The sequence below is a fragment of the Diceros bicornis genome, chromosome 7 (genome assembly GCF_020826845.1).
Source record: "Diceros bicornis minor isolate mBicDic1 chromosome 7, mDicBic1.mat.cur, whole genome shotgun sequence".
Lineage (NCBI taxonomy): Eukaryota > Metazoa > Chordata > Mammalia > Perissodactyla > Rhinocerotidae > Diceros > Diceros bicornis.
The window spans coordinates 55,302,205-55,328,604 of record NC_080746.1 but is presented as its reverse complement, the minus strand read 5'-3'; the positions used below and the strand labels follow the sequence as shown (position 1 = coordinate 55,328,604).

The 26,400-nt window shown below is 36.7% G+C and overlaps 2 protein-coding genes across 2 annotated transcripts in view; one reads left to right on the top strand and one right to left on the bottom strand.

The window, feature by feature from the left end:
- The window catches only part of UVRAG (UV radiation resistance associated), a 286,261-nt gene that overhangs the window by 88,726 nt on the left and 171,135 nt on the right, over positions 1-26,400 (top strand). The window lies entirely within an intron of this gene.
- On the bottom strand, positions 22,872-23,913 carry LOC131408153 (small ubiquitin-related modifier 1-like; the record flags this gene model as incomplete). The annotated part of the gene is given in 3 exon segments (XM_058544709.1): positions 22,872-23,054; positions 23,631-23,840; positions 23,842-23,913. Coding segments are annotated over 3 exon segments (465 nt in total), but the record flags the coding sequence as incomplete, so codon positions are not given.

Below are 26,400 nucleotides of genomic sequence, written 5' to 3'. Positions count from 1 at the left end.
CTTAAACCCTTCTCCCCCACTACTCTGCCAAAAAACCACCAGCTATAGACTGAATGTTTGTGTCCCCTCCAGATTCATATGTTGAAACCTAATCCCCAATGTGATGGTGTTTGGAGGTGAGGCCTTTGGGAGATGATTTAGGGCTCTGCCCTCATGAATGGGATTAGTTCCCTTATAAAAGAGGCCCCAGGGAGATCCTCGTCTTTCCACCATGTGAGGTTATAGTGAAAAGATGACTGTCTGTGAACCAGAATACAGGCTCTCAGCAGACCCCAGCCATGCTGGTGCGTTGATCTCAGACTTGCCAGCCTCCAGAACTGTGAGAAACAAATTTCTGTTGTTTATAAGACACCCAGTCTATGGTGTTTTGTTAATAGCAGCCTGAACTAAGATTCTACCCAAACACAAAACACATGTCCACATGACCCCTAGTCACCCACTCACCCATGTTAAATATCTGATGTGTATCTGTCTATTTTTTCCCATGGTCTCTATGTGTATGTCATGGATATCACTATATACATATATTAATATATATATGTGTACATTGAGTTTTAATTGCTGTTTTACAAAATTGGAGTGGATAGTATATATATGACTCTACATCTTGTTTTTGTTGTTTAATGTTGTTTTTTTGGTTTTGGTTTTGTTTTTGTGGGGAAGATCAACCCTGAGCTAACATCTGTGCTAATCCTCCTCTTTTTGCTGAAGAAGACTGGCTCTGAGCAAATATCTATTGCCAATCCTCCTCCTTTTTTTCCCAAAGCCCCAGTAGATAGTTGTATGTCATAGTTGCATATCCTTCTAGTTGCTGTATGTGGGACGCGGCCTCAGCATGGCCAGAGAAGTGGTGCGTCAGTGCGCGGTCGGGATCCGAGCCTGGGCCGCCAGTAGTGGAGTGCGCGCACTTAACCACTAAGCCACCGGGCCGGCCCATGTTGTTTAATGTTTAATGTACAAGTCTTTTCAATCCACTCTTTTAGTGGTTCCATAATAGTCCATGGTGGGGGTGTACCATATTTTTCAACCATTACCCTATTTACTCTGGCTTTGGTTTTTTGTTTCTTTTGCCACTATGCACAATACTGCAGTAAATATTTATATATGTGTATATCCTTATATTTATGATGTTTTTATTTCTGTGGATTAAATTTTCAGGAATGGGATTTATGAGTCAAAGGGTATATATAATTTTAATTTTAAGAGATATCAGTTGTTTTCCCAAAGCACTCAAATAGCATGTGGCATTACTTCTTACCCTGAATCCCTGCTGGCAATGGGCATCATCTTTTTCTGTGTGATTTTTGTTAATCTGATGACTATGACACTTCAGTGTTACTTTACTTTTCATTAGCCTCAATACAAGAGCTTAGTTTGAGCTGCAAGTGAAAGTGAACATCTTTTTTTGAGTTTATTAACCATTTAGTGTATTCTTCTGTGAATTTGCCTATTCATATACTTTATCTGTATTTTTGTTGTTTCTTGCATTTTTTCATAAATTTTTGAGTCCTTGGTATTTTTTCCAAATCTGTCAATTACATCTTGACTTTTAGTATACCTTATACAAAAAGTTTATATTTGTTATATTGTATAACTCTCTGTTTTCTTTTATATCTTCTAGGCGCTCTGTCTCGGCTTAAGAGATCTCTCCTATACGTTGGTTGTACATATATTTTCTAAGTTTCCTTTTGAGATTTATATTATTTTACTTTTAAAATTAAATCTTTAATACATTTAGAGTTATTCTTAAATATATTGTGTAGATATTCCATATATTGTGAGGTAGAGATTAATTTTTTTTCACAGATGAATATCCAGTTGTGCTAGTACCTTCCTTTTCCCACTGAATTTAAATACTACCTTTGTCATATGTTAAAAGCTCATATATACTGAGATCCATTTCTGGATTCTCTTTTTTGTTCTGATCGTTTTGTCTATTTCTTTGCCAATTTCAGGTTGACTTAATGACAGTGTTTTTTTGTATGTTCTAATATCAAGTAAGGCAAGCCCCCCTCTTGCTGTTGTTCTTTTACATACTATTTTTGGCTGTTCGCAGAACTTTATTCTTTCATATGAACTTTAAGGTTATTTTATCCTATTCTGAGAAAAAAATAGCTTTATTGGAATTCTAATGGGAATTTTTATATTCATCGACATTTTATATTTTGGGAGAGCTGTCATTTTTATGATATTAGTATTCCCATCCAAGATATAGTATGTCTTGTATTTGTTCAAATTTTATTTTATTCCTTCAATAAGATTTTATAGTTCTCTTCATATGGTCATGTGCCTTCCCATTAAATTTGTTATTAAGTATGTTATAGTTTTTACACTATTTTGTGTAAAGTATATTTTCCATTTCCATTACGTGTTTATTACTGTTATAGGGAAAAGCTATAATTTTAAGAAAATCTTATATTCAGACTGTCAGATTATTTTTGTTGTTTCTTAAAGAAAGCTGTCTGATTTTCTTGTCATGCACTCATTATTATTAATAAAAGGATAAGTTTATCTGTTCTCTTCCAATTTTTATACAGATTTTCTAGTCTTACAGTTTATATGTGTCATTTTTATAGTAAAAAAAGGTTTATTGCATTTACTAAACCTTCTAGAACTTTCAAAATAATGTTGAAAAGTAATGGGCATAGTGAGCGTTCTAGTCCAGTTCTTATTTTAATCGAAAATGTTCAGTATTTTACTGTTCAGAATATTTTCTATTAATTTAGAAAATATTTTAAATAGTTCTTCCTACATATTTAACTTTTTTCTTAGGAATGGATGCTAAATTTTTGGAAGCGCCTTTCCACATTTATTAACATTATATATTTTTCTTCCTTTTATTTATAGTTGTAATAAGGTATGCATATTTCCTGATACTGCATTACTAATTATTTATAGGTTATTCTTTTAATCACTACTATAGGTGAGATTGGTGTACAGTGTTTATGGTACTAGTAGTTGTTTTTTGGCAAGGAGGGATGGGGTAGGTAACCATGTGTCCTAAGATCTTAAAATTGAATTGGGAAGCTTTTCATCTTTTTCTGTGACCCTAATCTGTAAAATGATAATAATAGCATCTATCTCATTGGGTTGTTTGCAGCATTAAATGAATTAATATGAAGTGCTTAGTACAGTGCCTGAATATAGTTAGCACTGTATGTGTTAACAGTAGCATCATCATCAGCTGAAACACATTAAATAATTTTGAGAATTTTCAATTCTTTAAAGGTTTGTTGGAATTTAGTTATTAAATCTTCTAGTTTAGGTGCCTTTTATTATGATGAATCTGACTCTAATACCTTTAGTGCTGTTTGCTCTGTCCATTTTTTCTACTTCTCTGTGGTTTATTCTTGGCAATTTATTCTTGCTTTGTCCTTTTTCCTACTTCTCCGTGGCTTATTCTTGGCAATTTAGTTTTTGCTAGGAAACCATTTATTTCCTCTAGATTTTTAAATTTATTGCTGAAACAGTGCATATAGTTTTATTTTATAATTCTTTTAATCATTTCAGTAGTTTAGAGCACATTTTCTAATTAAGCCCAGAAACTGCTCTAGTATTTCAGTTAGAAATATTGTTATATTATGAACTCTTTTTGGTTAGGATGCTTTCTGATGTTAAAGTTGTAATGCTGTTTTTGTGTGAGCTAAAACAAAATATTTGAGATACTTTTTGCCTTTAAAATGTTTCTCAGAATGAGAATGGAGAACATAAACTACATAAGTTTAGGGAATTTATATCTCTAGTTTACAATTTTGTCCCCAGCATATAGCACCAACCTGGCTCAGAGTAGATAACTCAGTAAATATCTGTTAAATGGATAAATGATTAAATTAATAAATGGATGGGTGAAATGCAATTGAATTGCATAATAACTGAATAACAGGTAAGTTTTTGGAGAAATTTTAAAAGGGTAGATCTTTAATCACCTTTCCAAAGATAATTAATACTAACCTTGGATACGTTCTCCCACAATTATAGTAAATTTTTAATATAAAGTATCTGAGTACTTAGTTTTAAAGAACGCACTTGCTAATGAAAGTCATGTAAAGGTGTTGTATGGTAAATTAACTCCAGTTTGTTAAATGAGTTAACCAGTAGTCATGACTTACTCATAGATCTCATAGTCTTTAACTAAGACCTTTTGTAGGCTATTCATGCTGCTAAATCCATTTTCTCTAGTGTACTAAATGTTTAACAGGGAGTAGGAACTCAACAGTGGGTAAATTAAATGAGCCCTCCCCAAAACAGTGTTCAGAACTGCTGGCTTGGAGCAGTAGTCAATTTTCAAATGTCGGAATGGTGAAAGAAGTGTATAAAATCAGTGTAAAGAGCATCCTTTGAGGGCAGTTAAGTATATGAGTAGTCTTCTGCCTAAGAGATGTTCTCTGCCCCTGCCCCTGTCCTTCAGTTCTGGCTTGAATTCACAGGGTTACTTTACTAAGACTGCTTTGTTTAAGATGTCACTGCAAATTAAAGCTTTACCCTCACACCCCTCATAGCTGCCTTGTAACTTTTACATTCCCACTGGTGCCAGGCATGTTCCAAGGCAGCTTTCCAAGGTTTAGTGATTTCACCCTAATGTCTCTGCCAATAAAAATAACCAGTTACCATTAAACACCTACTCCACCCATGACTTGATTTTTACTTGCTGTTTTACTAAGAGAATTTATCAGAGATTTTAGGAGACTTAATACATTATGTTCATCAGGATATCACCTGGCCCTTGGAGTAACCTTTATTCTAAAAGTGGGATGTTTTACCTTTGAAGAGAATCTGAGACTCAGCATGTTTCTCTGTTGAGGAGAGTGGACATTTGTAATAATCTCATTCCTACAGTTGATTCTTTATGACTGGAAGTACTCTATTAACATGAGAAGCCAGATTCGTACTTTGGGGATTTATATTCTAGTAGGACAGATTAACAGATAGAGCAAGTGAGGAGTCTTACATTCATTGAGAAGTTAATAATAATTTCTAAGTATTTTGTTGGTATTGTAGGAATAAGTCATAATCCCATCCTTTTCTTTGCCTATACAGGTGGTAGGGAAAGAAAGTAATATTTGAGTATCTAAAATATCATAGGCACGTAAATGCTAAAAACTTAATTAACATGCATATTTTCATAATATTCATCATACCATGCTACTATTATAATTGTATTTTACTGGTAAGCAAATTGCAGCTTGGAAAAGTTGAGCTAGTATGTTATTCAAAACCCAAATCTGTCCAATGGCAAAAGCCTTTCCAATATATTTCTCCAGCTCATGTGGAAGAATTCCTTGTGACATTCCTTTCTCTCCTTGAGATTACCTGACAGCACCCATACCCCTTCCAATAAAATGTCTTTGGTGGTACACGTGCGTATAAAATGGGGCGTGCATTTCTTAAAGAGTCCTACAGCACTTGCACAATGGAGGCTTTCGTAATAGGCTTTCCTAGAGCCATCCAAAGTATGCTTAACATACTCCTCACCTCTGTACCCCTCCCCATGCTGGAAGTGTTAACTAAAGCCTGTAGGTTTGCTGTTGAGGAGTGTCTCTATAACCTTGTGACCATATGCTTCCTCTTACTTCTTTTCCCTCAGTATGGTAAGTGTGAAGTGATTAGACACAATGGTTTTTCCTTAGTTGGTATCTCTATTTTCTAGCTCCCATCCCTTAAATTCTGATTCTGCAAGAAGCACACTATCACCGTAGAGGCAAAATGACCTTTCCATAGAGGCACTGATTTTTCTGTCTCAGAGATTCTTTGATTTTAGTGACAGAATCAGATATGGACCTTGGAGTAGAACTGGCTTTAAATAGTTTATGGGGAGAACACGTCGAGATTTAAATCTATGAAAAACTCAGTGTAAGCCAAGAAATTGACTTAACAGCTTTCAAAAGGGAGCTAAGATTATCTTATGTTGCATTAATTAAAATATATTGTCCAGATCAAGGGAAGTAATAGTCTTCCTGGACTTTGTGTTCATTAGATCATATTTGGAATATTCTGTTTAATTTGAGTGCTAGTTTACTTTAATGAAAAAGAGCTAGGGGAGATGGCCAGGATGATGAGGGGTTTTAAAACAGTCATATGAAAACTAGTTGGGAATAGAGGATATTTAGCTTGGAGAAGAGACGACTTTGGGAAGATAGTTGCTGTCTTTAAACAGTTATTTAATTAATTTGGCAAAAAGTTATTGGGTAATAATAGTAAAATAGACACATTTATTGAACATGTGCTGTCTGTCAGGTAAATCATTTACATGCTTTATCTCATTTAATCCTCAAAGCAAACCTATGAGATTGATGCTATTCTTTGTTATCCCTGTTTTGCTAATAAGGAAACAGATCCAGAAAGGGGAATTGACTTGCCTAAGGTTGCCTTGTGACAGAGCCAGACAGACTTTCTGACTCTACTTTTTTCCTTTCTCCTATGCTGCCATTTATATTCTTTAGAATTTGGGCTTTTTCTGAAGGGATGTAATTTGGAAGAGAAAAAGTATGTAGGTATATTGTTCCTGTGGGTAGAATAATGATAGTGCTAAGGGGGATAGAGAATGGTAGGATGAGTTATTTTACATGGGGTGGTCAGGGAAGACCTCACTGAGAAGAAAATATTTGAACAAAGACTTGAAAAAGATAGGGCAGCAAGTTGTGTGAGTATCTGTAGAAAGAACATTCCAGAGAGCAGAAATAGCCAGGATAAAAGCCTTGAGGTGGGAGTGAGGTTGGTTTGTTGCAAGAACAGCTAAGAGGTCAGTCTAGCTTGAGCGTAGAGAGCAAAGTTGGTAGAGGCCAGATTGTAGAGTTTTAGAATTTTTCCAAGTATGATGGGAAGATGTTGGAGGGTTTTGAGCAAGGGAGTGATGCAATCTGATGTTTATTTAAAGAAAATCACTCTGGCATGGAGAACAGATGGGGGGTGGGGAGAGTGGCAAGAGAGATTAGTTAAGAGACTATTGTAGTATCCAGGCAAGAGATGAGAATGATTAGGCTGGTCTGGTAGCAGTTGAGGTAAATGAAGAGAAGTGGTCAGATTCCTGACATATTTTGAAGTTGGTGCTAACCAGACTTGGTAATGGAGTAGATGTGGGGGTGTGAGAGAAATTGGACTTAAGGATAACTCCTAGATATTTAATCTGAGCAACTAGGTGAATTGAGGTGGTATTTATGAAAATAAGTGGTGTGAGATTCCTGGAGGGAAGGAGGAGCAGGTAATGAGGAATTGAAGATATATTTGGCACATGTTAGGTTTGAGATATGATTAGTTATGAAAGTGGAAGGGGTTGAGAAGGCAGTTGGATATGCAGTTTTGATCTCAGGGGTCAACTGGTGCCAGAGATATGAATTTGGAAATTGTATCAGTCAAGGTTCAGTATAGGAAACAAACTACCCTAGATATTTCCATCATCAAGAGATTTAATACAGAGATTTGGGTATTTGTAGAATCATTAGAGGGCTGGAGGAGTAGAGTCGGAAGATTGCCGCCAGGCTTCAGGGACACACAACCACTAGGCTTCAAGGTCAGCCTACCACAGCTGTGATCCAGTGATCATGAAACCGCTGCTGGTGAAATAGCCATTCCACACCCACCAGACACCTGAACGAGAAAACTGGCTACTGCAGGAACTCAGACAGGAGTGAGCTTGTCACTGCTGCCGGAAGAATGGCTTCCACCCATTCCACCTTCCAGGTTTTGCTCAAGGTTCTCCAGCATTTGAGAAGAGGAAGACATAGCAGAGGAGAAGGGGCAGCTGATGAGGTTGGGATAAATCTAGGACAACGTGGTGTCCCAGAGCCAAAGTAAGTTTTTTCAAGAGAGTGATCACCTGAATCAAATGCTGTTGATTGGTTGGGTGAGATGAGGGCTGAGAATTGAATGCTGAATTTAGCATCTTGGAGCTCACTGGTGACATTTATAAGAGCAGTTTTAGTGGTATTGTCGGAGTAGGTTAAGGAGAGAATCGTTGAGGAAATGAAGACAAGAAATATAGACTACTCTTGTGAAGTTTTTCTGTACAGAGGAGCAGGGAAATGGTACTAAAGCTGGAGGAAAATGAGGAGTTAAGGGAAGTGTTTTTTGTTTTTGAGATGGGAGGTATTTAGCAGGTTCATGTGCTGAAGGAAAATTTGTAGATGCATGAGAGAGGGGATAATAGCAGGCACAGAAACCTTTGATAAGTGAAAGACAGTGGAATCCATTGTACAGGTGGCCTTAGGAAGAAGGGCTGTACATGTGGGGAAGTCAGAGTATATGGGTGAATATACAGAATCACTTGGTAAATTTGGTGATGGGAGAATGAATAAGTTGTCCTCTGATTGCTTCTGTGTTTCAGTAGGGTCATCAGCCAGGTGTCAGGAAGGTGGAAGGAATGTATAAGGTTTGAAGAGAAAAGAGAAAGTTTAAAATAGTCATCTTGGAGAATGAGAGGTGAATTAACTAGGCCCACTAGTTCTCAAACTTTAGCCTGCATCGGAATCATCTGGAGGGCTGTTGTAACACTGATTGTTGTGCCCTACCCCCAAAGTTCCTGCTTCATTAGGTCTGAGGTGAGGCCTAGGAATTTACTCTTTAACTCTCCCAGGTGAACCTGATGCTTCTGGTCCAGGGACCATACTTTGGTTATAAATTTAAGGGAGGCCATTCAGCATGCTGAGTGTATTTCTCCAGCTGTATTCAGCCACTTGGGTGCAAAAGTGGAGAAGGCAATGAGTTGAATTTAACCAGACTTAGGGTTTTGCCAGGTGAATTGAAGGGGAAGAAGAGAGGGTCATAGGAGTGATTTGTAATGATGGACCATAGAATCTAAGCTGGATAAGGAGAAAAGAGAGGACATGAAGGAAGTGATGGTCAGTGAAAAAGTGGTAGAATTAATGGATTGGAAGTTCTGATGGTGAGATCAAATTGTTGGAGGGACGTGATCTGGAAATACAGAGTGTAGTGTGCTGATTAGAGGTTGGGATGCTTGAAATTGAGGTTTTAAAGCTGCTGCAGTTATTAATTATGATTTGAAGTAAGAGAATAAGTGGCTGAACTGGGTGGAGGTCAAGAATCTGAGAGGTTGAATGTTGGATGGATCTTTTATGTTGATGTAGAGGTCGTCAAGAACAATGGCAGTAGTAGTGTTGGAGAGAGAGATGGTGAGTCCCGTGCTAAAATCTTCAATTACTAAGCTGGAATGGGAGGAGTATAGATAGAGCAGCAAGAAGGGAAAGTGGCATAATCAGTGTGCGTTAAAGGGATGAAGGGTTTTTAATGAATGGAGGAGAGCAGTGGTCTGGAAAGCAGCAGTGAGTTGCAAGGAAGACATCTCCTTCATCTCCAAGCTCAGTGTTAGGCACGGTCTGAGAAAACACATGAGCCCCACTTGAGTCATGCATGATCTTATTTATTTCTCATAACAGGCCTGGAAGTGTAGGTATTATTATCCCCATTTTTATGGATGAGGAAACCGAGGCTTAAAATAACTGGCCTGACAGTCATAGCTTGTGAATACTGGAGGTGGCATCCTATGAGTCCAGTGGAAGCCAAAGGAAGGCAGATGTTGACTCAGTGTAAAAAGGTACTTTTTAGCAGTTAGAGGTGTCACCAATGGAAGTGTTCCTTTGAAGGAGAGAGTGAGCTCCCTACCACCTGCAGTGGATGTCACCACTGCAAATGAATTTAATTACAGGATGATGTAAGGAGAAAACCAGTATATAGTAAAGGAGGAAGGGAATTGATATTCATTAGCTATTGGAGGAGGGGGCAGGGAGAGAGAGAGCTGAATTCAGTTATCAGATAAGAGTCTAGGGTTATGTGGTGGTTGCACAACTTTGTGAATGCACTAAATGTCACTGAATTGTACACTTTAAAATGGCTAATTGTATGTTATGTGAATTTCACCTCAGTTTAAAAATGTCTATGATTCAACTGGTTATTTCCATTTCATTTTGCTGGCAGTTCATCATTCCACAGAATTTCACATGTGAGGCACTTTGGGCACAAAAAAGTAGAAAGGTAGTTATTGCTTTCATGGAACTTAGAGTTTGGGTAAGTGTGTATATATGTATGTATATGAAGAGATAACTGATCACACAAGGTAGTAACTCTCAAGTGCCCAAAAAATGGTGTAAATAATTGCTGTTGGTCGAATTTCTGAGGAGGAAGAGCTCATTTGGGTTCCACTACCTGTTCTTACCTCAGTGTACTTGGCACAAAACATCTTCCCAGATGTCCTACTTTTTCTCGGTGTTAGAATGGGAGGCAGCCCACTTTGCTCAGTTTTCAAGATCTTCAAGCTTGAACTGTGACATCAGTTCAAAAATTTGTGGAGGAGAATTAAGTTGATATTTTTAAAGAGAATCTTGTCAACTAAATCCCTTGGGAAAGGACTCAGTGGCAAAAATACAGGATTGTTGATCTTGCAAGGGATGGTTGTGTTTTTGTTAGGCTTGATTACAATCTGGCAGAATATTTTTGAAAATATATTCTTTGTTTAAATAAAAAGGAGTATTTGTTCAGGTTTTGTTGGCTAATTTGTATTAGTATTTTAGGTATTGATTTTTCACAATGGTATTACAAACATCCTGAGTCTGATATTATGAAAAATCAGCTGTTCTTTATTTTGTTTTCATTTTTGAAAATATCTGTTCTTATTTACAAAATGTTTTACAGAAACATTGTAGGATAGTACAGAGAGTTCCCATATACTCTACATGCAGTTTCCCCTCTTCGTAATATCTCTCATTAGTATGGTTGAGTAGGAAAAACTCAGTCCTCCTCCTGTGTTTCTCCTGTGCTCTCACACTGCTACCACACTCATGGTACTTCTGACACAAGATGTCGGGGGGATTTCCCACAGCAAGCAATTTTGTGACACCAGCGGGGTGTCCCTACAATTTAACTCAATTCTGACACTATCTGGAGATACTGTCAGATCCTACAGGTTAGGGGCTCAGTCCCACAATACTGCCCTCCACTTCAGACACCAGTCTCTAGTGCAGGTAGTCCAGAACCTGTATTTCTGACCTATAAATTAGGGGTTTCTACAACCCGCTCCTTGGGTTCCATCAATTTGCTGGAGTGGCTCACTGAACTCAGGAAAACAGTTGACTTACTGTTTACTAGTTTATTATAAAAGGATATGGTAAAGGATACAGATGAACATCCAGATGGAATGGGTGGAAAGCAAGGTATATGGGAAGGGGTGCAGAGCTTCCGTGCCCCTCTCCCAGCACCTCTACATGTTCAGCTACCCAGCTCTCCAAATCCCATATTATTGGGATTTTTATGGAGGCTTCATTACATAGGCATGATCGATTATTAACTCCTTTTCCAGCACCTCTCCCCTCTCTGGAGAATGGGGGATAGAGCTGAAAATGCCAAGCTTCTAATCATGTCTTGGTCTTTCTGGTGACTATCCCCCATCTAGGAGCGCACCAAGAGTCACCTCATTAGAACGTAAGACACTGCTATCACCCAGGAAATTCCAAGGGATTTAGGAACTCTGTGTTAGGAACCAGGGTCAAAGACCAAATATTAGAACAAAAGATGCGTCTAGTGCTTTTATCACTTAGGAAATTACAAGGGTTTTAGGAGCTCTGTGCCAGGACCTGGGGGCAGAGACCAATATACATATTTTCTATTATCTCACAATGGTACATTTGTTATTATTAGTGAACCAATATTGATATGTTATTATTAACTAAAGTCCATATTTCATTCAAATGTCCTCTTCCAGGATCTATTCTGGATGCCACATTACATTTAGTCATCACGTCTCCTGAGATTCCTTTTTGCTGTCAGTTTCTCAGACTTTTCTTGTTGTCAGTGACCTTGATAGTTTTGAGGATTACTGATCAGGTATTTTGTAGAATGTCCCTCTACTGAGATGTCTGATGTTTTTCTTGTTATTAGATTGGGATTATGGGTTTTCTAACATTTTTGATGATCAGTTACGATGATATGATTGTGAGAATGTGTATAGAAACTAATAATTGAGAATTTTACTGTATATTATTTATATAATCATAGAGCATGCAGTGTGATAAACTTTGCAGTTGAGAATTCCAGCTTGAATTAGATGCAGGGGTTTAGTAATCCAGTAATCTAAGAAAAGAATGCTGGTCAATCTTTTGAAATAAAGTGTCTCTAGTAACAAATCTCTATTGAGAACTTGCCATTAGTAGGGCCTTGTGCTCCTCTGTCAGTGCCCCCCTCCTCCCTGTTGGTTCCAACCAGAGCTCTGCACAGAATGAACAACGGCAGAATGAAGATCAGCATGCTGCTTTATGAGGGGGTGCCCAAAGGAAGAGCCCGCCAGTGCAGCTCTGGAGAAAGGCTGGGTTAGAGCCCGTTGTGTAGGCCTGAGGGAGCCTCCTGCCTTACCCTGCATCTAAATCTTGGCCTCGGCATGCTCAGTCATGTCTTCATTTTGGGATGGAGAGAAAGGAAGCACCTTGCCATCTTCTCTTATAAAACTTCACATGGTGATGTAATTGCCCGTTTAATTACTCTGTTTCCCTCAATAGATTGTAACCTTTGTGGGGACAGGGATCTGGTTTATCCCGCTCACTATTGTAGCTTCTGGTGCTTAGCCTATTCCCTAGCACATGGTAAGTGATAAATTAATAAAGAATAAATGGGATTTTGTCAGGCAGTACAAGGAACAGCAGATTACACTGGGTAAGAGCATGTGAAAAGGTAGGGAATGCTTTCCTGACATATTCAATAAATTCTTCCAGATGTAGATCACATTCCTTTGCTCTAGGAGGCATTTTTGGATCTCACTTCATTTCCTGTACCCTTATTGCACTTAACAAGCATTCTGTGTCCTGGACACTTAGCTTTATTAACCTTGCATTGCTATCTTTTTGTATAGATGCCTTCCTGTCTTCTTAATGCTAGCTACTTTTTTTTTGGAGTACCCGTTAATGGGCAAATATTGTGCTAGGTGTTGTACATGTTTTATTATCCTATTTAATCCTTTCAACAACCCGGCACAATAGGCAATTGAGGAAATTGAGGCTTAGGAAGGTTTAATAACTTGCCCAAGGTTGTACAACACTTCCTTGGCACCCTCTGGAAGCGAGGCCTCTTCTGCTCTGTGCTGTTTTAACAGGATACATTGCTTCAGAAGAATTGATATTCTTAATGGATGTCTTTTATACTTTTTAGACTTCACCACAATTCCATTCTGTTTTTTTTTAATTTTATTTTTATTATTCTTTGATCGAAGGACCATGTAATGCTAACACTCCTTCAAACTTTGGAGCTGAACAGCAAAGTGGGGAAATAGCTAACTTCAAATGTTGCATTTTCAAGGCTAAAAATGAATGTCTAACTTAGTGATTCCTTATATGATAAACTATTATTATAGAACTGTTTTTATATAGAGCAGAGAAAAAGAAAGTTTCATCATTTTTCAGGGAAAAAATATACTTATTCAAAGTGTGTTAGGCATTCCATTTTTGCTGCTTCAACATTAAGCTGTCGCCTGTAGCCTTGGACACCATAACTTCTCAGTGCTTGTTTTTAAACTATGGTTTCCTTTTTAGTGTAGGTAGACTCTGATGATAGAAAAAAGTTGTCATGTGGAATTACTCTGTAGAGCCACTTGAATAGACTTGAAACATTGTTTATACATAAATAAATTCACCACTCTGAAAAATGTTGTGAACAGGCACAGTCTGTGCTGGCATCTGCGAGTCAGCCCGTATTTGATGAGTTTAGACTACTCATAGGAAGTGGCAAAAAGAGCCTCTCATAGAAAGCAAATGGAAAAGGCAACGTTTTGGGGACTTTTTTTTTCTTTGTTTGCTTTTTCAATTTCTTTTAACCTTTCCTAGGAATTCATCAGTAGTTTCTTTTCAAAATGAATTTTTTGGTGAGATACAGTTAGCATGCCACAACTATAAATGTTGATGTTTGTTTTAAATTTTTTTTTGGTTTGTTTTCTGTTTTTAATGCTGTTTTCCAAATGAGGAGAAATTTAGCACATTTATAGTATCTGCCACCTTCTCTCTCTCCCTGTATCTTTTTGTTTTTGTTAGTTATCTTATTCTTACATTATCAAGTTTTTAAAAAAAAATTACATTTTGTTATGTTATTATAATTAACTCTTCTCTGCTTTGTCTATAAGATTACTTAAAAAATTGAGCCACAGGGGCCGGCTTGGTAGCGCAGTGGTTAAGTTCGAGCATTCTGCTTCAGCGGCCCTGGGTGTGCGGATTTGCATCTTGGGCTCGGACCTATGCACCGCTCATCAAGCCATGCTATGGTGGCATCCCGCATACAAAATAGAGGAAGATTGGCACAGATGTTAGCTCAGTGACAATCTTCTTCAAGCAAAAAAGAGGAAGACTGGCAACATATGTTAGCTCAGGGCCGATCTTCCTCACCAAAAAAATAAATAAATAAAAATAAAATAAAAAAATAAAAATTGAGCCACAAAGAAACACCCTTTATAACATTACTATTAGATCCAAGTATATGTTAATATCCATAGTATATATTATAGTATATAGTAATATACAGAATATTACTATAGATCTAAGTGTGATTGGTTGCATAGCAAAGGACTGTAATTTTGTGTTGCTGACATAACACCAGAAGAATTTCCCCAAAATCAGGGTCCAATGGATAGACTTTTTAGCTTCTTCTTTTTTAAACACAAAGCCTTGTTTCCTGTGATTAGATATGTGAATTCCAGTCTTTCTGAAAAAGGTTTAATATCTTGCTTGAAAATTGAAATAAAGTAGTACCTCGTTTATTTGGCAATATCAATTTATAACAGCTAAACAATAATATAAAAGTTAACTTAAAAAATCTACTAAGCTGCAAAAATATCTCATACCTACAATGTTCTACATTTTATTCGTAGGAAGAATTCATAGGTCTCCTTTAGAAACTCTTTAACTTTTATTTTGTGTGCCATTCTATAAATCATGGTGATCTAGTTTCTAAGTCCATAGTAGATTAAATGCTATAATTTAGTGGTGCTACTGGCAGGCACATTGAAAGCTCCAAAAAATGTTATGTGAAAGTCTTATAGAGAGAGGAAAGGCAGGGAAAAAAATTAAAAGCTGACATTGTCATTTAAAAAGTATTATGATGGGGGGGCCGGCCCAGTGGTGCAGCGGTTAAGTGCTTCGGCGGCCCAGGGTTCACAGGTTCGGATCCCTGGCGTGCACCGATGTACCGCTTGTCAAGCCATGCTGTGGTAGAATCCCATATAAAGCAGAGGAAGATGGGCACGGATGTTAGCTCAGGGCCCATCTTCCTCAGCAAAAAGAGGAGGATTGGCGCCAGATGTTAGCTCAGGGCTGATCTTCCTCACCAAACAAACAAACAAACAAAACAAAACAAAAAGTATTATGATGTAGGACTGTATGATATAGGGCAGTTAGTTCTATAAACCTCAGCATCTTGCTGATGTTTGTAATGTCCTCAGTCTTTAAGAAAATGTTTCATTATTTTCATTGTACACGTTGTCAGAAAACAGGAAAGGGAGTAATACATTGAGGATTTATTCTTATCCAAAATAGTTAAATTAAAGAAATTGTTTTTGACATTTAAAAATGATAAGCATATGATAAAGGTATCTGGAAGGTTAATTCATATGCGAGGCCTTCTCTGACGTCAGCAGAATTGTGTAGTTATTCTGTCCACTATATTTGTGGTATCGGTGGAAAGGCTAGTTATTGAACTCAGTCCCAACAAATTAGCTACTGTGTGGTTTTCACTGTGAGGCAGCTTTTGACTTCATTGTGAAATATGTCAGTTGGGAAAAAGGGCAGTTTTTTTTTCCCTTTGTTTTTGCCATGAATACATGGTTTAAACGCTATGTTAATGTCACTGGATTGACCTTGATTTCCACAGAATAAGGGACTGGGCAGGCTGCTTTGTGGAAGAGTCTTGATTTAGAATACTGCTACCTTCTTCCACTACTTCTGCTTTTATTTCTTGAGCATTTTGTCTTTTTCCTTTGAAATATTTTCACACTTACAGAAATATTGCAGATATAGTACAAGAACTTCCCCCCCCTTTTCCCATTTGAGAGTAAATTAGAAAGATGGTCCCTTATCACTCCTAAGTAAATTAGTGCATATTTTCTACAAATAAGAGTGTTCTCTTTTATAATGATCAAAATAAAGAAGTTAGCATTGACACATTACTACCATCCAATTCGCACACCCCATTCAAGTTTCTCCAACTGTCTTAATGTCTTTTATAACAAAAGGATTCCACCCAGGATCACACATTGCATTTAGTGGTCATGTCTCTTTATTTTCTGTCAGTCTGAAGCAATTCCTACGTCTTTCCTTGACTTTTATGACCTTCACCTTTTTAAAGATTTTAGTCCATTTATTTTGTAATGTTCTTCAGTTTTGCTTTATCTGATGTTTCCTCATGAAGAGATTCAGGTTATGTATTTTTGGAAGGAATATAATACAAGTGATGTTGTGTTTTTGCATCCTGTCAAGTGGTACACAGTTTTGATTTGCCCCGTTACTAGTGACGTTAACTGTGAACACTTGATTAGAGTGGTGTCTGCCAAGTGTCTCCTCTGTGAAGTTACCCTTTTTGACTTTACAATCTGTAGGTATTTTGTGGGAAGGTGCTTATAGATTATGTAAGTATTTCGTTTCTCATCAAATTTCCACCCATTAGTTTTAAGATACATTGATGTTTCTTGGCTGAATTAATTATTAAAATGGTGGCTGCCAAATGCTTCTTTTCTAATTCTATCATCTCTTCTATATTCATCGGTTGACATTCTACTGTAAGGGAAAGCTTTATTCTCTTTCACATGTATTTATTTAATCAGTATGAATTCATGGATTCCCATTTTATCCAATGAGTTATAATCTGTACTATAATTATTTATTTTGGTACTCAGATTATTCCAGGTTTGGCTCTGGGAACCTTTTTAAGCTGGCTTCTGTTTACTTATGACATACTTCCATCACTCTTTGAGTACATATACATATTCCAGGCTTATATGCCCTTTGCCCCTGTGTAACATTATTCCCAGGCACAATATATTCCAGGCTTATATTCCCTTTGCGCTTACATTAGAATTAGTCATTTCTCCAAGGAGCTTTGGCAGTTTTCTAGAAACTAAGATCTGGGTCTATGTTCTTTGCAACTGGGGTGTCACGACTCCCAGGCCCTCAGTGGAGAGAGCTAGGAAATATATGCATGTACACACACACACACACACACACACACACACACACACTCGTACTCATCTATATTTTTATATCATCTGTCTGTCTGTCTACCTACCTACGTACCTGTGTCAAAAAGCATGAGTTCACACAGATATCTTTAGTTCCAATCCAACACCACAGATTTATTTTAGTTTTCTTTCTGTATTTGTGACTCGCTTCTCCAAAAGTGAGAACCCAGCTTCCCATTATCTTCAGTATACTTACTTATTGGATCAGTTATCTCTGTATGTAGTCAATCTCCTGTCACTACTGCTATCCCACCACCACCATGTGGACACTATCCTTAACTGACTGAGGTTCTATACCCTGCAGTGAGTCATCCTCCTTCTACCCCTATTTGGACTCTCCTGTGACCTTGCTCAGGCTCTTATACTTTGGGTCAGGCTGCCATCCCTTCCCTGCCATTTCCCATACTCCGTGGAAGTCTACCTTGTTTGGCTCCACCTAAGGCTCTTAGACTGAATTATTCAAGAAGAGAAGAAGGATGGAAGGAAAAAAGGAAGGTTCACATTTTTTGTGGCTTTTCTCTTTAAAGCCGATTATTTTTATTGTATAGTCCTATAGAAGAGGTGAGTGTAATGGATAAAGGAGCCTATTTGGATAGGGATGGTGGCTAACGTGAGGTCATAACTATAATACATCCTGCTTTATTTTGATCTGTCTTTTCATCTTAAATATTCCAAATGTTGATATATTCATTAGAAACATTAATCTGTTTTTTAAGGAACTGTACGTAGGTACTAGCAGATATTCCTGGATGACACAACTAATGATGGCTAAAGGCGTGCTGTAGGCCATGTATCTCAAAATGTGGGGTAAATGGTAAAACTCTCACCTCATATGTTCATAATGGACATAGTAATGCTGAAGTTTCCTGCCAGCCTGGTGACCAAGAATATTTAAAATATAGAGCAAAATATTGCATCAGTTTTGTAGAGAGATGTGAATAGTCAACATGTGTGTGCACATCTATAAACAAGGGACCAGAAAATGAGAAAGTCATTGTTTCCTATTATTAGTAATCATTTAATTAAATCTTTTAAAGGAGATCGTTGTAAACATCAGATCTAATTCATCTTTGTACCATTTTTAGCATTTAGCTCAGCACTGTTCTGCGTTTTAGGTTCTGAATAAATATTGGTTGAAAGAATGAATGGATGCTATTGTTTGAGTATGTCTAATAAGTAATTGGTGAATTTTCCACTGTAGTTTTTAGGAAAGTACCATGATATCTCTGTCTACAGGGCTGGCTGTGTTCCTGTGTAAGAATTAATGGAGATGAAAGGTCTTGAGTTCTGGTGGTAAGGATTTTTTTAAAAACAGCTTTATTAAGGTGTAATTGACATAATCAACTTTACATAGTTAAGCTGTACAATTTGATAAGTTTTGATATGCAAACATCCACAAAACTGTTATCATAATGAAGACAATGAACATATCGAACAGCTCTAAAAGTTTCCCTGTGACCCTCGGTAATTCATCCTTCCCACTTGTTCTCTCCCCATCTCCAGGCAACCACTGATGTGCTTTTTGTCACCATAGGTTTGTTTGAATTTTCTAGAATTTTATATAATTCTAAATGATTATCAATAGAGTCATATAGTATGTGTTCTTTATTTCTGCCTTCTATATCTCAAGGTAATTATTTTGAGATTCATCCATGTTGTTGTGTGTAGCAAAAGAGTTGATTTTTTGTTGTTGTTATTAATCTGTATTCCATGTAAGGATATTCCACAATACATACACCTACCGTATGACACAGCCATTCTACTCCTAGATATTTATCCAAGAGAAATGAAAGCATATGTCCAAATAAAGATTTGTATACAAATATTCATAAGATCTTTATTTGTATTAGCCAAGAACTAGAAACAATCCAAGTGTCCATCAGCATTTGATCCCTTTGTAAGGGATCATAGAATAAATTGAGAAATATTCCCTCTTCAGTTTTTTGGAAGAGACTGTGTTAAATTGGTATTCTTTTTTACATGTTTTGTAGAATTCACAGTGAAGCCATCTGGGCCTGAAATTTCCTTTGTAAGAAGATTTTAACTAAAATTTCTCTAGATATAGGACTATTCAGGTTATCTATTTCTTCTTAAGTAAGCTTTGGTAGTTTGTGTCTTTCAAGGAATTTGTCCATTTCATCTAAGTTGTTAAATTTAATATCTGTAGACTCTGTAGTGCTGTTACTTCTTCTATTCCTGCTCTTGGTAATTTGGACCTTCTCTTTTTCTCCTTGGTTAGTCTAGCTAGAAGTTTACCAATATTATTGATCGTCTCAAACAAACAGCTTTTGGTATCATTGATTTTTTTCTATTGCTTTTGTTTTGTGTTTCATCGATCTCAGCTCCAATATTTATTTCCTTTCTCCTCTTAACTTTGAGTTTAATTTGCACTTCTTATTCTAGTTTTTTACAGTGAAAGCCGAGGTCATTGATTTGAGGCTTTCCTTGTTTTCTAATATATGGTTTTAGTACTATAAATTTCTCTCTAAGTAGTATGTTAGCTGAATTTTATACATTTTGATGTGTTTTCAATTTCGTTCATTTTAAACTACTTTCTAATTTTCCTTTTGATTTTTTTTTTTACTCATGGGTTATTTAGAAATTTATTTGGTTTTCACATATTTGCTTATTTTCCAGATTTTTAAAAATTGATTTCTAATTAAATTCCATTGTGATGAGAGAAATAAACATTGCATGGCTTGAATCCTTTTAAATTTATTGAGACTTGTGTTATGGTTCAGAGTATGTTCTTTAACGTTAAACATTTTGTGTGCACTTGAATATATGTTCTGCTGTTGTTGAGTGGAGTGTTCTATAAATGTTAATTAGATCAAATTTGTTGTTCAAGTGTTCTGTATCCTTATTTTCTGTCTGTTTTTTCTATTACTTATTCAGAGAGGGGTGTTAAAATCTCTTCTTAGAATTGTGGATTTGTCTGTTTTGCCTTACAGTTCTATAACATTTTGCTTCATGCATTTTCAAGCTGTTATTAGGTGCATAAACATTTAGAATTGTTATGTCCTCTTGACAAATCGACTTCTTTATCATTATGAAATTGCCTTCTTTATTCCTCATAATAGTCTTTGCTCTGAAGTCAACTCTATATAATATTAATATTTTCCTCACATTACTTACTGATCGGTACACAACTGAATCTTTGAGTGTGACCCTCTGCAGATCTCTGGAGTTTTCTGTGTGCGCTCTCTCTTCTCTAGTGCTGTGTGCTGAGAACTCGAGCACTTGTGGTTTTCCTGGACTCCCAGCTCTCTTCTCAACTCAGGGAGACCACCTTGCTCTGTTGACATCCCCTCCCCTGTGCCTTCGCCTGGAAACTCTCTCCCGGCAGTAAGCTGGGGCAGTCACGGGACACCTCATGTGTTTCTCAGATGTTACTGTCCTTTGTTGCCTGATGGCCAGTGTCTTGAGAACCATTGTTTCCTATGTTTTCTTAGGTTTTTTTTAGTTGTTTCAGGTGGGAGAGTAAATCTAGTCTCAGTTGCTCTGTCTTGGCCAGAAGTAGAGTAAGTTACGCTGGTCCTAAGGACTTTGATGGCCAAAGAGCATCAGAGTAAAAAATGACTTTGCACTCCACTTTAGTGGGAGATGTAGACCTTACCTTGCTACCTCTGTATCATTTTCTTTTTCTCCCTTTGTTCCCATTCACATTTGAACTGAGCCAGATTTTTGGAAAGCCTCCTATGGGCCAGGCACAGTAGAATGAGAGTTAAAAAGATTAATACGATCTGACCCTTTTCCGTAGAGATCTCAGAGCTTAGAGATGATTGGAGAGGTTATATAATATCCTCTAAATGATAGCTCTTCAATTGGTAAAACTGAGTTTGAATCAGATCGTTTAGCTTCCAGTTGAATGTCCTTTTCACTATAGCAGTACATCCTTATATAGTCCCCTGTGCATACATATACAGACATAAAAACATATATATGTACCTATATACATATATGTGCATACATACACACGCATACCCTGTAGAGCTCAGGAGGCCTCATGAACATGTAGTCTAAAGACTATAAGTCTATATGAAGTCTTACCTTCTTCAGATTATTTTTTGCTTCTCAGGCACTAAAAGACTTACGAGGCATTTGCAAGTGTGTCAGACTAGTAATGAACTGGAGGTCCAATGGGGTGAAAAGGGAGGAAAAAGGAGAGTTGTGCTGGTTTATTTTTTTGGAACAGACTTCAAGAGTTGTAAGTAGTACTATGCTGGTAGAAACATGTCTTTAGAGACACTGCAGTAATGCTGATTTGTGTCCAGTTAAAACTACAACAAAACTGCCAATCTAGAAGGAATTCTGTATTAGCTCATTTTCTTCAGATAGTAGGCCAAATGTAGAAATTTGTTAAGCCTATTCTGAAACATTGTACTAAAACCCAAAATGAGCGAAGTTAATCACGTGTATTGGCAATAGGGGATTCCATGAAAACATTTAAATTTCTGGGAGCAGCTTTTTTATTTCTAATACCAGTAGTAAGACCATTTGTAGAAGTATAAATGTAGCATGCAAATGCGACAAAGGACAACAAGGCAGTGTGGTGTAGAGGAAGGAAAAGTGAATTGGAAGTTAGGAATCTTGGGCTTTAGTCCCAGCTTTCTGACTGGCATAGCTTTGACACTTTGGCCAAGTCACTTAAGCTAACTGGAGTTCCATTTTCATATTTAAAATGAGAGTTTTGAATTAAAAGACCTCTAAAATAACTCCTAATACTAACACCATTATGGTTCTTTGACTATAAAGGTGATCTTAATTGACAATGAGTCAATTTCCTAGTTATTTCTAGAACTAACAACATTAAAAAAATTGCTTTACTAAACCATCACATTTTATTTTTCACTTAAAAGGTCATTATCCAGCCTGATTGCCCATCTCATTCAGAAAAATTTGGCCCAGATTAATTTTGATGATTCCTAAGATATCAAGTCCTCCAGCAAAAATGGAGATTTGCCATTATTGAAGATATTCAGAGACTACACCACAAGTTTTGTGGGCATCTCCCCAAACCCAAAGTGCTTTTGACAGTGGCATTCTTCCTGGAATAAATATATAGGCTTTAGGAAGATAATAATAATTAGAATCATAGCTAATGTACTATTTTTACCCTCATTTTCTAGATGAGGCACAGAAAGGTTAGGCAACTTCCACAAGGTCTCATGGTTAATAAACAACAGAGCTGAAATTTGCACGACCACTGGCGCTACAGCCTATGCTCTTAACCACTACACTATACTGCCTTTTATATTTATAAAATCCAAGTGTGTCAAATTGCCTATTGTATTTCCACAGAGACAATGTTAATTAATTGTGAAAATTGTGCTTTTTAAAAAAATCTTATGACTTTATTATATATTTTTACATGTTTATAGATAATTATCATTTTAATTATTCTAGATTCTGATTGAGAGGCTTTAAGAATGAATCATTATGTGTTGTAAAAAGCAGCTCAGGTGATTCTGATGCACACCCTGGCAATGAGTTATTGGTTAGTCTCTGGATTGTCTTTCAGTCTGAACTGTTTCTTACCATTCTGATAACAAAATGAGTTTGTACCAAAATGTTTTCAGCTATATCATTAAGCACATTGTTTAATTCGGCCGACATTTTTTGTAGGAAGTTTTTCTCAATGAAGGAAGCATCATTCATTGATTTACACCCAGGAATAAACTCCATAAAAATGCCTTTCTAATTTTACTTTTGTTCTCTGTGTGTACTCAAGAACATGGCTGACGCGAACTCTCTCTTGTTTTGATTGTTGTTGTATATGCTTCTCCATATCTTTATTATTAATTTCCCTGGAAATTAGAACTTTTCTGGGAGTGTCTGAGAAGATCTAAAAAAAAAAGAAAAGTCTTAAATGTGTCGTCTCTTCAATAAAGCCTCCTAAAGTTAATCATTACTGTTACCATATCTGCATCTCCCTCTCCAACCTGATATTGGTTTTCTTGGACCAAAGTTAAAATTAAGATTAATATTAAGGAAATGTCATTTTTCCACAGTTGAGTGATCTGAAAAACTCCCATTTTACACTGAAAGTCATAGTCGAGGATAATTTCACATGCTAGAACCTCAGGACCAAGTGGAAAATCATTACGAACCCTTGCATTGGTCTATTTGATGACCACAAGCCTGAAAATGCAGAATCGTAGAAAATGTGGCCTCTCTCTCTGCACCCATGTAATTTAAAAAGAAGATGAAGGAGACTAAGGCTTGATCATAAAAGATCAGAACAATGAAAGCAAACGATAATGAATAATGAGCATTAGAATTCAAAATACAAGGCATTTTTAAGAGATGGGGTACCAGTAGCAATTCAGTTTTGAACATCGCATTGCAAAAGAACCATTTTTAAAAATAAAAAAGACTTGAAAAGAAAAAAATAACAAGAATATCTAAGTTGTTGAATCACCCTCCCTGTTTCTTCCTGAAAAACTTCAATCACATCTTCCTGCTTCATTTCCAGTTCTTTTGGAGTGTGGTTATCTGCGATTGTCTGACCTTCAGAGAGAAACGTGAATGAATTAATTGCAACTCTGTGTATTTGATAGTATGAGTTTTTGAGTTTCTTGAGATGTGTTGTCATTTTTACCGTGAAGTGGATTTCACTGCTGTTCCTATCTGATGACTTTGAATTTAATGTATTCTCCTTCTTTCTTGTCTCTCAATTCCTTGGTGGAAACTTTTGCCTTTGGTTAGACATGGTGTTGGTGGCTTCTCCTTGGGGTCTCCACACAACAGCAACCTCATGTAGGGAGAATCTCTCTCCAAGGTTTACAGGTCCATGTCTTTTTTTCACAGCTCAACAGTTTACTTTCTGTTAAGATTTAATCAAGTGACTATAGTTAATAATACTGCATTGCATATTTGAAAGTAGCTAGGAGAGTAGATTTGAAAGTTCTCAACATGAGAAAAAAAATTTTGTAACTATGTATGGTGATGGATGTTAACTGAATTTATTGTGGTTATCATTTTGCAATATATACAAATATCGAATCATTACATTGTACACCTGAAACTAATACAACATTATATGTCAATTATAGCTCAATTAAAAAAAAAAAAAAACTCAAGAGGCCGGCCTGGTGGTGTAGTGGTTGAGTTCGCATGCTCTGTGTCAGTGGCCCAGGGTTCCTGGGTTTAAATCCCGGGCATGAACCTGCACACCACTCATCAAGCCATGCTGTGGTGACATCCCATATACAAAGTGGAGGAAGATTGGCACAGATGTTAGTTCAGGGCCAATCTTCCTCACCAAAAAAAAAAACTTAACCAAGCTTAGTAATTTCCTTTATTTTATATTTCTTTTTTTATTGATGTCATAATAGTTGATAACATTGTGAGATTCCAGTTGTGCATTAGTATTTGTCAGTCACCGTATAAATGTGCCCCTTCACCCCTTGTGCCCACCCCCCAACAGTAATTTCTTTTTAAATGCTGTTCTTATGAAAGCTGACTAGTTGATGAATATTATTTAAATTACAATTTTAAAATTATTTTAAAAATCATCAAGTATATATTAAACACTTGCTAAGTGTACAACCCTTTGTTAGACACATGAGGAAGAGGATACAGCAAGAAGGCAAGAGGCTTACTGTCTATCTAGGTGAATAAGATTTAGTGCATGGAAAAGTTCGTGGCAAGACAAACATAATCAAGTACTGAACTTTGTGGTACATATGCTTATTGACTGAAATAACATATAAGATACTTAGTATCCTTATTTTTTTTTGTGTTAAAACATTTAGAAAAAAGAGAAGCCAATGTGATTTCTCTGAAGTCTTAAGGGAAGGAATAAACAAAGCTCTTTGCAAAAAAATGAAAGTAGACCGTTATCTTACACCATGCACAAAAATTAACTCAAAATGGATTAAAGACTTGAATGTAAGATCAGAAACTATGAAACTTCTAGAAGAAAACACAGGCAGCGCACTCTTCCACATCGGTCTTAGCAACATATTTTCAAGCACCATGTCTGACCGGGCAAGAGAAACAATAGAATAAATAAACAAATGGGACTACATCAAACTAAAAAGCTTCTGCACAGCAAAGGAAACCATCAACAAAATGAAAAGACAACCTAACAATTGGAAGAAGATATTTGCAAACCATACATCTGATAAGGGGTTAATCTCCAAAATATATAAAGAACTCATGCATCTCAACAACAAAAAAACTAACAACCCAATTAAAAAATGGGCAAAAGATATGAACAGACCAACAGGCACATGAAAAGATGTTCAACATCATTAACTATCAGGGAAGTGCAAATCAAAACTACAATGAGGTATCACCTCACGCCCATCAGAATGGCTATAATTAACACAGGAAACAACAAGTGTTGGAGAGGATGTTGAGAGAAGGGAACTCACGTACACTGCTGGCAGGAGTGCAAACTGGTGCACCCACTGTGGAAAACATTAAAAAATTAAGGGTAGAACTACCATACGATCCAGCTATTCCACTGCTGGGTATTATCCAAAGAACTTGAAAACATCAATGCGTAAAGATACATGCACCCTTGTGTTCATTGCAGCCTTATTCACAATAGCCAAGACTTGGAAGCAACCTAAGTGCCCATCACGGGATGAATGGATAAAGAAGATGTGGTATATATGCACAACGGAATACTACTCAACCATAAGAAATGATGAAATCCAGCCATTTGTAACAACATGGTTGGATATTGAGGGTATTATGCAAAGTGAAATAAGTCAGAGGGAGAAGGTCAAATACCATATGATCTCACTCATTAAGCAGTAGATAATAACAACAACAAACAAACACATAGAGACAGAGATTGGATTGGTGGTTACCAGAGGGGATTGGGGGAGGGAGGAGGGCGAAAGGGATAATTAGGCACGTGTGTGGTGATGGATTGCCGTTAGTATTTGGGTGGTGAACATGAGAACATGATGTAATCTATGCAGAAATAGAAGCATAATGATGTACACCTGAAATTTATACAATGTTATAAACCAGTGTTACCGCAATAAACAAAAAATTAAAAAAATAATAATAAATAAAAAAAAAGAAAACTCTTGGATTAGAAAAGTTTTGAGGATCTGTAGAGAAGTATAAGAGCATACAATAAGGATAGAGGCAGAGGTGAGTATAGTAGGAAGATTCTACTGGAGTAGAAGGAGCATCTTGAAATTGTACAGAGTTCAGGATAGAGTGAA